At 36.7% G+C, this 14,829-nt stretch overlaps 1 protein-coding gene across 15 annotated transcripts in view; it reads right to left on the bottom strand.

Annotated features, from left to right (window-relative positions):
- obscn (obscurin, cytoskeletal calmodulin and titin-interacting RhoGEF) overlaps positions 1-13,964 on the bottom strand; it is a 73,461-nt gene extending 59,497 nt beyond the window's left edge. For 10 of the 15 annotated variants that reach the window (XM_015398934.1, XM_015398937.1, XM_015398939.1 and 7 more), the window contains exons 1-12: positions 13,751-13,962; positions 10,003-11,096; positions 7,080-7,349; positions 6,633-6,893; positions 4,758-5,063; positions 4,387-4,653; positions 4,184-4,290; positions 3,361-3,529; positions 2,956-3,231; positions 2,585-2,866; positions 284-559; positions 22-166 (exon numbers count right to left, since the gene is read on the bottom strand). In XM_015398934.1, the coding sequence (XP_015254420.1) occupies positions 22-166; positions 284-559; positions 2,585-2,866; positions 2,956-3,231; positions 3,361-3,529; positions 4,184-4,290; positions 4,387-4,653; positions 4,758-5,063; positions 6,633-6,893; positions 7,080-7,349; positions 10,003-11,077 (3,434 nt within the window). In that variant the 5' untranslated portion in view covers positions 11,078-11,096; positions 13,751-13,962. Of the gene's footprint in view, positions 1-21; positions 167-283; positions 560-2,584; positions 2,867-2,955; positions 3,232-3,360; positions 3,530-4,183; positions 4,291-4,386; positions 4,654-4,757; positions 5,064-6,632; positions 6,894-7,079; positions 7,350-10,002; positions 11,097-13,750 lie in introns of all 15 variants that reach the window. The other 5 variants (XM_015398943.1, XM_015398945.1, XM_015398946.1 and 2 more) reach the window with 2 other exon arrangements.
- Between the last annotated feature and the right edge of the window lie 865 nt (positions 13,965-14,829).

Raw genomic sequence — 14,829 nt, 5'->3', positions numbered from 1 at the left:
GTGTGGATTGTTTTGCTGGATGTCAGCTGCTTGCCATCCTTGAACCATTTCACCTCTGTCTTGCTGTCAGCAACCTCACAGCTAAGTATGGCTCTTTGGGAAAGGGTGGCTTTCACTTCTTTCTGAACAGACTCCTTTTTGAAGAAGGCAGACTGAACTTGAATGTCTGCAGATGGTATAAATGTGTTAGTTTTCCAGCAATATTCTACTTTTCTGGATGCTTATTGGCAGTATCTTAGAAATGAACCAACCAACCACATGTCAGTTTACTGCTGGATCCTACCTTCCACTTGCAGTTTGAAGACAAGCTTTTCAGAACCAGCCTCACAGATGTACTCTCCAGCATCTTTAATCTCCAGGCTCTCTATCATCAGCTGGCGACTTTTTCCTTTTGACTCTGTATGTACCGTCCTGCTAGAAGTGAGAAGCTTTCCATCTTTGTACCATTTAACCTCTGTCTTCGTGTCAGACACTTCACAACTGAGTGTGGCTTTCTGAGACACAGCGGCTTTAACATCATTCAGGACCGACTGCTTGTTTGAGAAAACCGACTGGGCATCTAATAACACAGTTATAAGAGAAAACACATCAGACAAATCCTTGTAAAAGTATCAACAAAACACATTTACCTGCCAAATGTATCTTAAAGGCCAGTAAATATTGTTCACTGCTTTTTTTTTTTTTTACCTGGAAAATATGAAACTAAAATATTTTTTTTGGAAAAAAATATTTGTAAGTGGAAAATATTTTTAGATGTAAAAGCAAGAAAAAACAAAGACAACACTTAGTTTCGTTTAGCTTTCAAACTTTTTGTAGTTTAAAAATGTAAGTTTAGGTTTTATTTCTTTTTCCATTTTCAGAAATACTTTTGGTTTCTAAATGTTCTTTTTCAGGTTCGCAACAATTTTTCAGTTTGATATAATTTTTTTATTTATTTTAGAATTCATCTTTCATAAGATGAAAAGCAAAAGAAAACAATTAGCAATGGCTTTTTTGCCTTTTGATTGGCTAAAATCAAACTTTGGTAGCCAATCAGCTCAGAAAGTTCTGCTGAATGTCCCTCCTTGTTACCCAACAGATTTGATGGCAGCAGCTCCAGATTGATAGCATGTGGAACTAGAACGAGACTGCCACACATTATTAATCTGGCTCACCATACTAGCTAGTTTTGCATTTAAAGTGAATCAGAACTTTGGTTAAAGAGGATAGTTACAATGTTTCAAAAGTGAACATAGTTTAAAAATGGAAAATTTTTCAGTGAAAGCTTTGGGAGAAACAATTCCAGACAAAGGTAATAGTTACGTTAATATGAAAAGCGTGAAATATGGATGGATGGACAGATGTTGTAATATTTATTCTGTAAAATATGTACTAAAACCCACCATAAAGGCACAGCTGCTGACGAATCTCTAAGGTCAGAGGTTCCAATCATGGCAGTACCAGTGTGTTGTAGAATCTCATACACTGTGCAGCATTTTGGACTAGCTGAATGCTGCTGACAGCTGGTTTTGGACTTAAGCAGTTTTTTCTGTAGTACCACTGATGTTTTTATTCATCTTGACATTGTTTCAGGTGAGTAATTCAGTTTACTGTGGAGCAAGCTACATATCTTATGCTATTTAAAATGCGTATGCCTGAACAAAGTGTTTGCTCTGTCAACCTTCCCTTTTCTACTGTTGCTATGAAAAACCTTAATGTTCCTAGATAGCATAGTTTAGTGGTACAATTGCTGATCTGATACCTGGATTGGATATTGGCTCTGATATTGATAAATTAGCTGGATCGGATTTCTGCCATTTGATATTGGATATCAGAGATCCAAACTAATGAACTTTATATATAGAGCTGTTATGTCTTTCTTTTTGCTACATATTTACTAATAATTAAAGTACATTTATATCTGTGTTGATGTGTTACATTTTTAACAATATTTATGTAAAGGCTTAAGCCTTCACTAACAGGGCACGATATATGGTTACAGTTGAATAGGATCGATATCGGATAGCAGCCGATATGCTCAGCCCAGGTATCGGTATCGGACTGAATCAGAAAAAAATCTGGATTGATGCATATCTAGCCTAGAGTAATCCTTCCCCACATAAACACACAGCTAATGTTCAAGTAACTTTAAGCGATATTTGCTTGGTGAATAAGCATGTCACATACATGCACACTTTTCATCTAACTGAATCTCAGTCTAATTCTCGTTATGGTTGAGCTGTCTTTAAAGGATTTGAAACGACTGGAGTCAGGGACTAATCTAACGTCTTGAAACCTGTTGGTTTTGTACTGTTGCTACTATGCAGTCTAAATTTGCCTTTTCTTGTGCACAGCTTGCAAAACTTTATCATAGACTGTGCACTCTATCTTGTTGACCAGCAAATGCTTTTCACATGTTGCAGTGATGTTTGCAGAGAATGAAAGGCTGTAGTTGCTGCTTCAGTCTCTTGTTGTCATGTGTGCTGTGCACTGCTCAGACAATGCAGAGGGTGGCTGACAAACTGTTACATCATAATATGAAGTAAAATACAAGTAGATGAACAGATACTTTCTATTGTTATTAACCATATTCAAGCACTCCTACCAGATACAAATATCTTGAAAACCAGCTTTTCCCCTCCAGCTTCACATGTGTACTCTCCAGCATCACTCTTCTCTATATTTTCAATCACCAGCTGACGAGTGGTGCCTTTTGCCTCCCAGTATATTCTCCTACTCGACTCCAGTAGCTTTCCATCTTTGTACCATTTCACCTCCGTCTTGGTATCTGCCACTTTGCAGCTCAGCGTTGCTCTCTGGGTAAGGATGGCTTTGATCTCTGTCTGAACTAATTCCTTATTGGAGAATACAGCTGCTGCTTGGGACTCTGGGAATAAAAACAAAGTTTGCCTCATTTTATAGCATCAACCTTAAAACAAAATAATCAATGCTACCTGTAGAAAAAAATAGGTGTACCTTTTATCTTTACATGGAATGTGACTTTGTCAGCTGCTGTCTCACATGAATAATATCCTTCATCGATTTTCTTGGCGCTCTTAATAATGAGTTTCCTTTGGGTCCCTTTGGAGATTATGGTTGTTCTTTGGTCCTCACTAATCTCCACTTTATCCTTTTTCCAAATAACAGCAGCACTCGCAGAAGATACCTCACAACTCAGCTCAAGGTCTCCTCTAAGGGAGGATGACATTCCCATGGGGCCCCTGGCTTTATTGAGAAATTTGGCAGGCTCATCTAGGCAGAGGTGGATTATACGGGAATTATTTCTTGTATAGGTCAATAGTTTTCCAAACAAGGCTTATAACCAATGATCTGTGTGCATTAATGAACTTTAAAACTATTTTAAAGTTCAAAAGTACTTACCTTTCAATGTGAGCTGAAAGGACATCCGGTCATCAGCTAAGACACACTCATAAAGGCCCACATCTTCTTCTGTAACATTGTGAACTATCAGTATCCTCTTGCGTTCTTGTATAACTGATTCATACTTCTTCCCCATTTTCACCTCTCGCCCATTCCTCATCCAAGCCACCTAAAGAACCAAACATTACGTAAATCAAGATTTCTAACAGCACAGAACTAGCAGCATACTATTCATCTTATCTTCTCAATAGCCCTGACCAGGTTTTAATCCCTGCTATAGAAATTTCTTCCCACAAGATAAAGTTGCCGCAACAACGCTGTAGGGTTTTCCCCCTCAAATGTTTATGTCTTCACCAAACAGTTCAAAGTTGTATCTTTAAAAAAAGAGAAATTCCATCTGAACAGTGGATCTCTGCATAATGTGCAGATTTACCATTAGCCTCTTGGCTGCATTTCTGCTCAATGTTCTCCTTAGCTGGCCTGTGTATAGAAGGTCATGCCTTGATAGTTTTATAGCTTCTCCGAATCTTTACCCTTGACATGTCTAGTGTGTTCATTAGTCTTCTTACTGCTGTCTGAACCCTTCCTTAGGATAATTCCAAAGGATATTGCTGGCACTAGATCGTATTTTAGGGAATTAGAGTAAAGGAGGGTGAAAACATCTGCACAGTAAATCAGATTTCTAGTTCTCCCAGAATTTAGGAAACAATCAAATCCCAGTAAAAGGCTGTAACATGACTTAAACAGTTCAAGATAATTAACTACGAGAAAGCATATCCTCAAAATGGTCAAGGTGGTAAAGAAACATGTTTGTCCTACAAACCTGAGTCTCATAGTCTGACACCTCAGCACTCAGCTGAGCTGTCTCTTGGACGCTGCAGGTCACAACCTCTGGATGGTCAGACTTGTTGGTGAACTTGATAGAGGGTGCTAAAACACATTTTTGCACTTAATAGGCATGACTGAAAAATATCACTCAGATAAAGTCCAATGCAGAAAATATCTATTCCATTTTAAACTGCATACCCTTCACAGAAAGGATGCAACTGCTCTGGGAACCTCCACCCACAAACTTGATTTCGACTCCATTCATTTCCATCGTCACAACACGAATGAGTAATGTGTGTATATTCTTGGACCTGGTGATAAGGTACTCTGATCCACTCCGCAGAAGACGTCCATTTAGGGACCAGAAGCCTGAGCAAGCAGCTGACAGCTCGACAGAGATGGAGAACTCCTCTCCAAAGACTGCAGTACTGTTCATCAGACCTTTCCTGATTTCAGCAGTGGGCTCTGAAGAACAATAGACAAGGACAAAATTATAAAGTAGAAAAAAATAACAATAATAAAAAAAAACATTAAACATATAAAATAAGGATAATAAAACAGAGACTTACCAAGGTAAAAACTACCAGGTACTTCCAAATAGGGACTCTGACCAAAAGCATTTGTGGCAGAAATTCGGAACTGGTAGCTAGCTTCCTCTGCAAAACTGCGTATGGTGATCTCTGTTGTTGTGAGGATTTCTCCAGCATTGCACCTCTGCCAGGTGGAAGCACCAACCTTTCTCTTCTCCACGATGTACCCATTAATGGGTACAGGGCGGTCACTGTCAGGGGGAGACCACTGAATGGTGATGGATGAGTCAGTCTTGTTCTGCACCACAGCATCGACTGGGGGATCAGGGGGATGTTTCCTGGGAGCTGCAATAAGATGAAAGTGTTATAGATGTTATCTTCTCCTTGTTTCACACTCCCGTTTAGTGTGGTGGCTCCTGTTAGAGTCTAAGGATGTAGAGGGACCATTTGTCATAATTTACCCCAGCTCAACTTGTGGTTCCTCGTCTACAGTTGTGGTTATGTTCTAGAACACTCCACAATAGCGTAAAGGCCTATATCCTGCCTACAGCTATTAACATATACAGCAAATTGTTGAAAAATACCCTATGAATTACAACAGCATTTCATTACAGTGCAGGAGTTTGTCAGTTCAAGCCTTTCGGTGTCTTTGTGTCCTTGGGCAATACACCCTCATTGCCTACTGATGGTGGTCAGAGGGGCCAATGTTACATGTGTATGTAAACCTTATTTCTTTCAGTGAGCCCTAGGGAAGCTGTGGTTACATAGTAGCTTGCAACCATGAGTGTGGTGAGTGAATGGGTTAATAACTAAATGTAATGTAAAGCACTTTGGTCAAAACCCCTATAGTCAGGTAATTTACCCACTGAGATTGATTAAGTCTTTTAAAATGTAATGGAATTATCATCCAAAAGCAACCCGTTTTGTTATAATGGTGTTCCTTCATCAAAAATAGTCACTAACTGGTATGATTCATGTTATCTGAATAATCCTCATGAATTTTGCCCTTTGAGAAGCAGTTTGTCTCTTTCAAGAAAAGAATGTCTGGCCAAGACATTTCTACATATAGCTGTCATTACCTGCTCCCTCCGGGAAGTGTACAAAGTAGTGACTTTCTATTTATTTTACATTTATATATATGTAAAAGCTTTTAAATCTATCCCCAGACCCCAAACATCATTCCCATTTGTGGATTATGCATCAAACATTATGGATAATGTTGCATAGAACATGAAATCAATCCCATAAGTATAGTCTCATTTTTTGATGAAGAGTCACAGTTTTTAGTTTGTGCAATAAATGGGTATGTTACAAGTTACCTACAAAGATTGCAACTCAAATGTTTAGATGTGCAAACCGATTTGGTTTCACACATTGTAATGAGCACATTACCGGTACCTATTTTACAGACAGTTTGAGAGTGGCTGTAAAGAAAGATGAGGTTCAAAGCCATGGAGATTAGGATAATAATGATAATTAGTATAGGGATGATAATAATAATAATAATAATAATAATAATAATAATAATAATAATAATAATAACAATAATAATAATAATAATAATAATAATAATAATAATAATAATAATAATAATAATAATAATAAAACAAATCAATTTTATAGTGCAGCTAATTATCTCTCTCAAAGTGTTGGGATAAAAGAAAAAATAAAACTGAAACATTACTGTACTTTGTATTGAGGGAGAAAAACCTTCACTGTTGCAAACTATGAACAATGACCATAATATAAAGTAGATTATAGGCATTGCAAAGTATTTTTAGACCAGTCACCTTGTCTGCATGGTGGATAAGATAAATGGGCTGGATGCAAAACAAGGGGCTCTGCCATGTCTCACCAAATATAGAACAAAATTGAGCATTTATGAGAGAAATTTCTAAAGATGACTTGACTTACCAGTGACAGAGAATCGTGTTGAAGTCTTACAATCTCCAGCTATGAAGGCCACTTCTCCAGAATCATCAGCCTGGCAGTCTTTAATTGTTAATGTGTACTGTCTAAGTACACAGGCAATCGAAGTACGTGAATCTTCCTTCAGTTTCTCGCCATTGCGAGTCCAATGGGCATCTGGACAAGGATGCTCCAGCTCAACACAGAAGATGACCGTGTCACTGACAGGAACGATTGTTCTCCGAGGAAGCTTCTTTGTGATATTACCTAGTACAATAGAGGGAGATTTCTAATAGAAATATTTGTAGCAGATAAACAGAATATAAACGGTTTAAAAAGAATTATTTTGTAAACCAATGGAACAACTTTAACAGCTGCATTATTGCAATTAAATACCCTTTTGAAATTACAGCTAAGTTGCCCTTACAGTCTTGAAAAAAAGGTTTACCCTACCCAGGACAGTGAGCTCAGCCACAGTGCGGCTGCCTTCTTTCATCTCACAGATATAAACTCCATCATCATTCGTGGTGACATTATGTATGGTGAGGCGACGCAGCGTCCCTTGCTCGTCCATGCGATATTTGATGTTTTGCTCCAGCATGGTTTCCTCCATGAACCAACTGGTTTGGGTGGCATTAAGGGGCACCTCACACAGGAGTGTGGCTGAGGCCTTCTCTTGTACCTCCACATCCTGTAGCTTCCTCTTAAATGGAACTTTTGGCTCTGAGTAAAAGCAAAAAGAAGCAAATCTGTTGATTGTTACAATGAAAAAAGACTAAATGGTGTAAAGTGCAACACCTGCTTGTAAAATAAAATAAAGTAAAATATTTATTAACAAATTAAATTATATTTAATCATCCTTACCATTGGTAAATCTGAATAAGATGCATTAAAATGGATTTCTAATTTGCTAATTTGAAATTTTTATTTTTTATTTTTGGAAAATATAGCATTTGATTGTAATGCATTATGGGGGAAACCAATATTTACTTACTGTTAACATTATGATAATATCTTCTGTCTGTTTTTAATTGAAAGCCACTTTGGTCAATGAGGTTGCTGACAAACATACTACAGAAATAAAATGGATGTTTGATGCAAATTTCTCGTAGCCATTCTTCAAAACTGGAAAGACAATGGAACATTTCAAGAGAGGCAGATGTTTTTTCCGATTTCTCTTGTTAGAAAATGGTTGCAAAAAAGAGTGACTCACTCTATCTTTCCTACATCTGCAGACAGAGAATTAATTGAGATATTAAAAGCAGCTTAAACTCTGCGTGAATTGCTCTAGAAACATGTTAGGGGCTGCAGTTCAAGAACTGTATTTTGGTTTAAGTTTAACTCTGTTTATTAAAAAATCACTTGCTACTCTACATAGATGCTCATTTGATATGTTTTCCATAGTCTATTAGATAAGGGCATAATCAGACAGAATAGCTCTCAAACGTAAGCCTTGTTTACATTTCCCTGAATCATTGAAATATAATGCCTTTCATCACCTGATACGTACATTACCTATCTAAACAACTTCAGAGATACTGTTCTCTATTTTTATTTATAGATTCCTGTTTTTATTCTTTATTTGTCAGATTATATAAATACTTTATATTATACTTTAGTCCTTACTCACAAACATAGACTTAAAGGTTGTCATAACATCTGGTGGTTTACCTATTGCTGAGATAAAAGAGTGAGTAAAGGGTTTTTTTTAATTAATCAGTATATTGGACAAACTCAAACATTAGCCTAAAACCAAAATTTACTCATTATATAATATATTTTACTCTGCTGAATACATATAATAGAGGTGCTATAAAAAACCTACTCATAAAAGAATATTTTCTTTAGACATAAAGGTAACATCATAGAACCATACTATCAAATATTGAAATCTGCAAACATTAATTGTTGTCATTACAAGTATTTTTTTTGCTGTTTAAAGAGAATATTATATCACCCATTCTGACTTTGTTTCTTCGATAAATTTTGTTTTCGAATAAATTGTTTCTCTAATGAGCCCTGCATCATCCTTAGATCACTCATCATTACACTGCATGCAGGTTATGAGGCAACACAGTTCTACAACTCTACTGTTTCATTCTGTGAGCCAAGTTTCTCCCTGGAAGAAGTGTCACTTGCAGTGCGTCAGTGTGGCTCAGGAAGGCCAAGTCCATCTGAGAAACCGTGAACTAGTCATCACCAGCAGAAAATAGATGAAACACAACACCTCTCATTGGGCCATGATGAATTTACCCATGTAATCTACGGCCGTTGACATTTAGGTACATTTAGGGTGTATTACATTAATATAAAATGGTAATTACAGTCATACATAGAATATCACTTTTATTGTGACTTTAAACATCACAACTATGGCTGTCAACACAGAATCAAAACTGTTCAGTAAAATGAATAGGATGATTATAGCATACTAAGCAAATGATCCTCCCTCGCAGCCTTCTTTTGTGTTCCACAGAAGAGCAAATGTGTGGTGATCTGGAGCTCACAGTGCAGAATTAGGGCCTACAGTTTCATCTACAATACCTAAGCTTTAAGAAAGACCCATCTTCATAATCCTTCAAATCTGGTACAAGTACCAAGGGCGGCAATTGGGTTGCCTTTTGAGGTACAGTAAAAATGATGTGTATATCAAGAGTTTTACAAGAGTTTTGTATTTAGATACCATTTTCATGGTATATAAATACATATTAAAATACATATTAAATACATAATAAATACATATTAAATACATATTTAGATACCATTTTCATGGTATCTAAATACACAGAAATAGTGAACTATGAATTGGTGCCGGTGGACACAAATACGCCTTTTTAGTCAACTTTGTGGTCCAAAGCTGAATATTTGAAGCAACAGGAGAACCAGAGAACATTTGAGGTCTTTAAAAGGATTTTGTGTGACCTACTCTATGCATGTACAGCCTATACAACAAAGAAAAGTTTTTATTTGTTGGTTTTCCAATCATTTAATAGTTAATAGAAAAAATAAAGAGCTTTTCTAGGAATATCAATTCACCACACTTGGTTAAATAAGGGAGGTTTCATTGAAGAAAGAGTGACTGAATGAACTTTCTTCTAAACCAGGGAAATAAAACGAAAACATATAACTATAACAGTTGGAACATACTGTGTTTTTTTGTTTAAAACTCACCACTCTTATTTTTCTTTAGATAAATGGTACTACTTTTGTCTGTTCATCAAAATATTATGTTTAGTTTTGGGTCAGGATGTTTTAAAATGAATATTTTATGACAGATAGTTTTTTGGGGTTGTAATTCTTTAAAGGGACAGCCCAAAATTACAGAAGTTTAAAAGTGTTTTTTTTTTTTTTTAAGTGAGCAATTTAAAAATCTTACCTTTCACTGTAACCAGTACAGCACTATATGTCTGCCCTGCCATATTGGTTGCATTGCACGTATAGAGACCATTATCGTTCTGCTTGCAGTACAGGATCTTGAGGATGAAGTTCTCGGCTTGGTCCTCATAAATGACGTGCCTGCGTCCCTCGCTGATGTTCAGCCCATCCTTTCTCCAGATGATGTGTGGTTTGGGGTGACCTGTCACAAAGCAGCTAAGTTTGGCGTGTTTGCCCTCAGTGACCGTGCAGGTGCGGGTGAATACACCTTTAGGTAGACTTGCCAGTGCTGAAGCCCTCAGCTCATGCTCCAGACTCACAGTATTCAGGGCATTGGTTATTTTGGCTGTGGAGAGGGAGCTGTTTTCCTCAGTGCGGTAGATGGAGATGTCCTTCTTCATTTCCTCTTTGCGCTTTTGCATATGAGAAAGGAGAGAGGTGCTTTTGTCTGCAGACATGTGGCGGGCATCCTGAGCATCCACCACCAGAGCAGCAGCAGCCTGGGCGCGCCCCACAGAGTTCTGGGCCCTGCAGATGTAGGTACCACTATCCAGGTTGCGCACACCTTGGATCTTTAAGGTGCTGCTGTCGCTGTCTGACATGATCTTGATGCGGTTTGTCTCACCTAGGTAACGTCCGTCCTTCTCCCACTCAAAGTTGGCCTCTGGGTGAGCCACAACTCGGCATTGGAAAACAATATCTCCTCCTAGAGCCACACGTGTGGAAGCTGGCTTCACCATGAAAACTGGGGCCCTCTGAGACATCTCTGTTGGGAGGGCCACCTTCAAGGTCACAGCAGCATAAGCTTCCCCAACGCTGTTTTTGGCTCGGCACATATATTGACCACTGTCCTCCAGTGTGAGGTCGTAGATGGTCAAACGGTAGATGTCTCCATCCTCCACAGTCTTGAAACGGCCCCCGGACGAAAGCTTAAGCTTGTCCTTTTCCCAGGTGATTATAGGAGTTGGGCTGCCAACAACAGTGCAGCTGAGTGTGGCATCCTTCCCTACACCCACTGTGAAAGCCTTTGGACGGGTGAGGAACCTGGGGGCTCCTCCAAACAGGTTTTGATCCATTTTTTTTTTCTTTTTACTCCTATGATGAATAAAGTAGATATCATAGTATTAATACTACTACAAAATACAAATAACGCAAATGAATATTCTACAGATAAATTTATATAGGTGTGACCAGTGAATCTCATTCACAAAAGAAAAAAAAAAAAGCATCATTCAAATAATTCCCAAAACTAATTACGTGTTTAACAATTTATCTTTAATGCAGGACTACTTTTCCTTTATTTCCTGGCTGCTGACCATTATCACCAGCAAAGCAAAGAAGTGGGCAGCTTACCAGTATCAGAAAGTCAGTCAGATATGAAAATAAACTGAATCAAAGATCTGAGAAAGGACCTCGTGTCCAGCAACCCTATGTTATTTAATTTGCTGTATATCAATCTCTACCCTGCTCAGCAATCACCATGTCAATGCTAAAACACAATTATATGCCGAGAATCTGTTCGATAACTTCACAGCCCTAAACCACATTTACTTCTTTGCTGTTTATTTTTTTCTTGTAGTTGTTGTTTTTGGATTTTTGCTTACACTTAAGGTCAAAATGGGTCTTTCACAGACAAACTTCTGAAAGTCACAGCCTTGACAGTGAGGAATAAAATCCAAATCCATTGAAGGAACTCCAAAGACATGAGTAAGCGTGTCCCAAATGAGATTGCCTTTAAATATACTACTTACAATTCAGTTAAGTATATTTACATAGCGCCAATTCATAACACATGTCATCTCAAGGCACTTTATAGAGATAATACAGTCAGATCTGTTCACATTTTTTTCTAGAAGCATCTCAGAACATGGACTAAGTAAAACGGCCAAATTTTAAATCTTACTTTCCCCATAGGATTTATTTTACTCTGTCATTAAAGATGACTGATGGCAGAAGTCACGTTAAAAGAAAAATATAAATTGGACTGAATTCTTCAGCATTGTTTGATTAATTATCCCTAGAGAGTGTCTGGTTGTTTGAAAACCGATTTTTCAAAACTCTTTGAAGAATTGGTGAAACATATAATTAAAGTCAATAATTTACAGTGTCGGGTTCTTAAAGTGAGAGGCAGTACAGAGGTGAAAGAAACTATTTAAAACTGTATTTTACATTTAGATGAAATGAAGTTGGAGATTGGAGTTTGAAAATCTCAGGATGAAAGTAATAATCCCTTTTCCAGAGATAAGAAACAGAGATTCACCCCTAAATAATGCTGGCTATGATATTTTTTTTATTTTTTTTTTAATATAGGATGCTAAACGTGAGCTATATATTTGTTTTTAAAATATAATCAAATCAATTTTACAGCGACTGTTCTCTGACTCTGTGACTATTTTGTTCCAAATACAAATAATGACTGATTATAGGTGAAAGGCTGGGAAAAAAAAGAGTTCTTCACATATTATAGTTGCAAAAGATAAATTGAAATACACTTAACAAGAATCAACAATCAATTATCAGTCACAGCATCAGGGTTAATATATATTTTAATAACAAAACAGAAAAAGATTTGGGATCTAATTAAAAGTATGTAAATAAATGTTAATTAACAGATCTAATGTTATTTTTGTAAGTTCTGCCTTTACTTTTATGGAGAAGATTTGTATAAAGGAAAATAATCAGAATATCTAATTGTGTTAAACAATGTATTCCTTATTATGTAAAGAAATATATATTCTAAAATTGAGAAAAACCCAAAGTAAGAATGGTCATCTATAAACCAGTGTTATCTTGCAAGGAAAACAACATTTCCATATTTTAATTCTTGCTTCAATATTTTAGGATTTTCTAAAACATAAGCAAACAAAATGTCTCAGTGAGCAGATATAGGTATTGGTACCTATACTGATATGTTTAAGGTCCACAAAATAATGAAAAACATTTCAGTTATGACAGAAAACAAACAGTAATACAAATTTTCACTTAAAAACTTTACTTTATATTTCAATATCAAATTAAGAGTAAATTAAGTTAACCAAAGCTTAATGAAACACAATTCATTTTACAGATTTTTCTGTGTACTCTACAGAACTTTTGTGCATTAAACTACAGTTAAGACTGGTATATTTATAGTTGGCAGCTCCTGTAACTTTATACAGGTTCCAGTTCCGCCTCTGCAGACATACATCAAACCAGCCTCATTAAAGCCACACAGCCTGGTCAATTGTTTAATATAAAAACAACAACTAAATTCCCATGTAACAAGGTCATGTAGAGAGTATAGGTGCCTTTCAAAGACTGCCATTTGCCAGCTTTGTCACCTTTGTCACTCGTACTGCCTGTCCCAAAAATAACCTCAGCTGTCAGGGGCTGTCTCTGTACATTTCCATTTGTAGAAACGAAGGGCTGTTTGATAAAGCTGCTACTTTGGAAACATGCTTTATTTCCAGCTCAGGCCATCTCTATCTGCCAGAGAAGCTCAAACCACAATGTACTTTTATAAACAATATAAAGTAGATGACACTTTATAGAGCTGATCGGAAGAAGTTCCTAAGTAAGAAGAAAAATCACATAAACAAAACCAAAACTTTAAATTTGTAACGTTTCCTGTTGTGGCCAGAGCAAACATTAATTGTATTTGTAGTTGTTAAGGGAGAACAATTATTCAACCTTATAACATCTATATGCAGTTATAAATATAAAGACAGACTGATTTATTTCTGATTTCCTATAATAAATAACTTATTTACCTTTAAGTCTTCAGCCTCTCAGATAATTTAGCAGATGAGACATCTGACCTTTGGCTTTTACTAAGATTTCCCGGTTAAGAATCCAGTCAAGTTAGAGAGTGTAATAATTCCAACCCCCAAATAATTTTCGTATCTTCTTTTTGCACAAATATCCGTGAAATGATAGGAAATCCAGAAAGATGGAAGCCCCCCAGTCTCCTGTGGTGGGAGGTCGACTAGACTCCTTTTTCTTTTCTTCTCCAGGAGCTCATGATGCCAAATAGCTGACGTGCTGGGTTTGGTGCAGCCTCCTTTCCAAAATAGACCTTGTCATTTGCAGTAGAGATACGAGAAGGCCTCTGTTGAACAGGCAGGGTAAGGGAAACAGGGACCCCGGTCGGCCTCTGCTGGGTTGGTCACTGCTGCAAGCTACACCCAGCTGAACAACTCACACAGAATTGGAGCTGCACCTGATTTTTCTTTTTATTAATTGATCAATCTATTGATTTTTACAATCAATTAATTAATCTCAAAAGAAAAACCTTTAGTAAATAATCATTCCTTAATGAACAAACACAATTTTTTGCTAATTTCAAATGAAAAAAAATAATCCAGGTTATTTAATTTAAGTAAATAGCTAAGGTTAATTCACACCTACTTCTAAACTGTCATTAAAAATGGTGGTCCACTGCATTAGGACCAGCCTGTTGGTCCACTGAAGGTAGGTAAATATACTAAAAACAGTCACACCATTTTTTCGTAACACCAAAACAAAAAAGGAGAAGTCCACATGATGCTTGCTGTAGTTATGTCTGGTATACTTGAGGTCAAATGTTAGGCTGTGAAAATTACATCTTATTTTCAGAAAGTTGCAAACAAAAAAGCACAAAAATATGGGTGTATAATTTTTTTTTAAACTTGTGAAGATACTTTGCCTGTAGGACAAAATGAAATGTATGACAATAGTAATTATTACTGGTACAGTAGTATATATTTTATAAGAACATGCAACACTTAATATTTCATATGCATTTCTGGAGTTTCTGTTATACTAGAGATCTAAGAATATTTATCAAACAATACTGAATACAGAATCTCTG

This window comes from Cyprinodon variegatus, unplaced genomic scaffold, assembly GCF_000732505.1.
Source record: "Cyprinodon variegatus isolate N-32 unplaced genomic scaffold, C_variegatus-1.0 Scaffold974, whole genome shotgun sequence".
Taxonomy (NCBI): Eukaryota; Metazoa; Chordata; class Actinopteri; order Cyprinodontiformes; family Cyprinodontidae; genus Cyprinodon; species Cyprinodon variegatus.
This window is presented reverse-complemented; position numbering and strand designations above follow the sequence as displayed.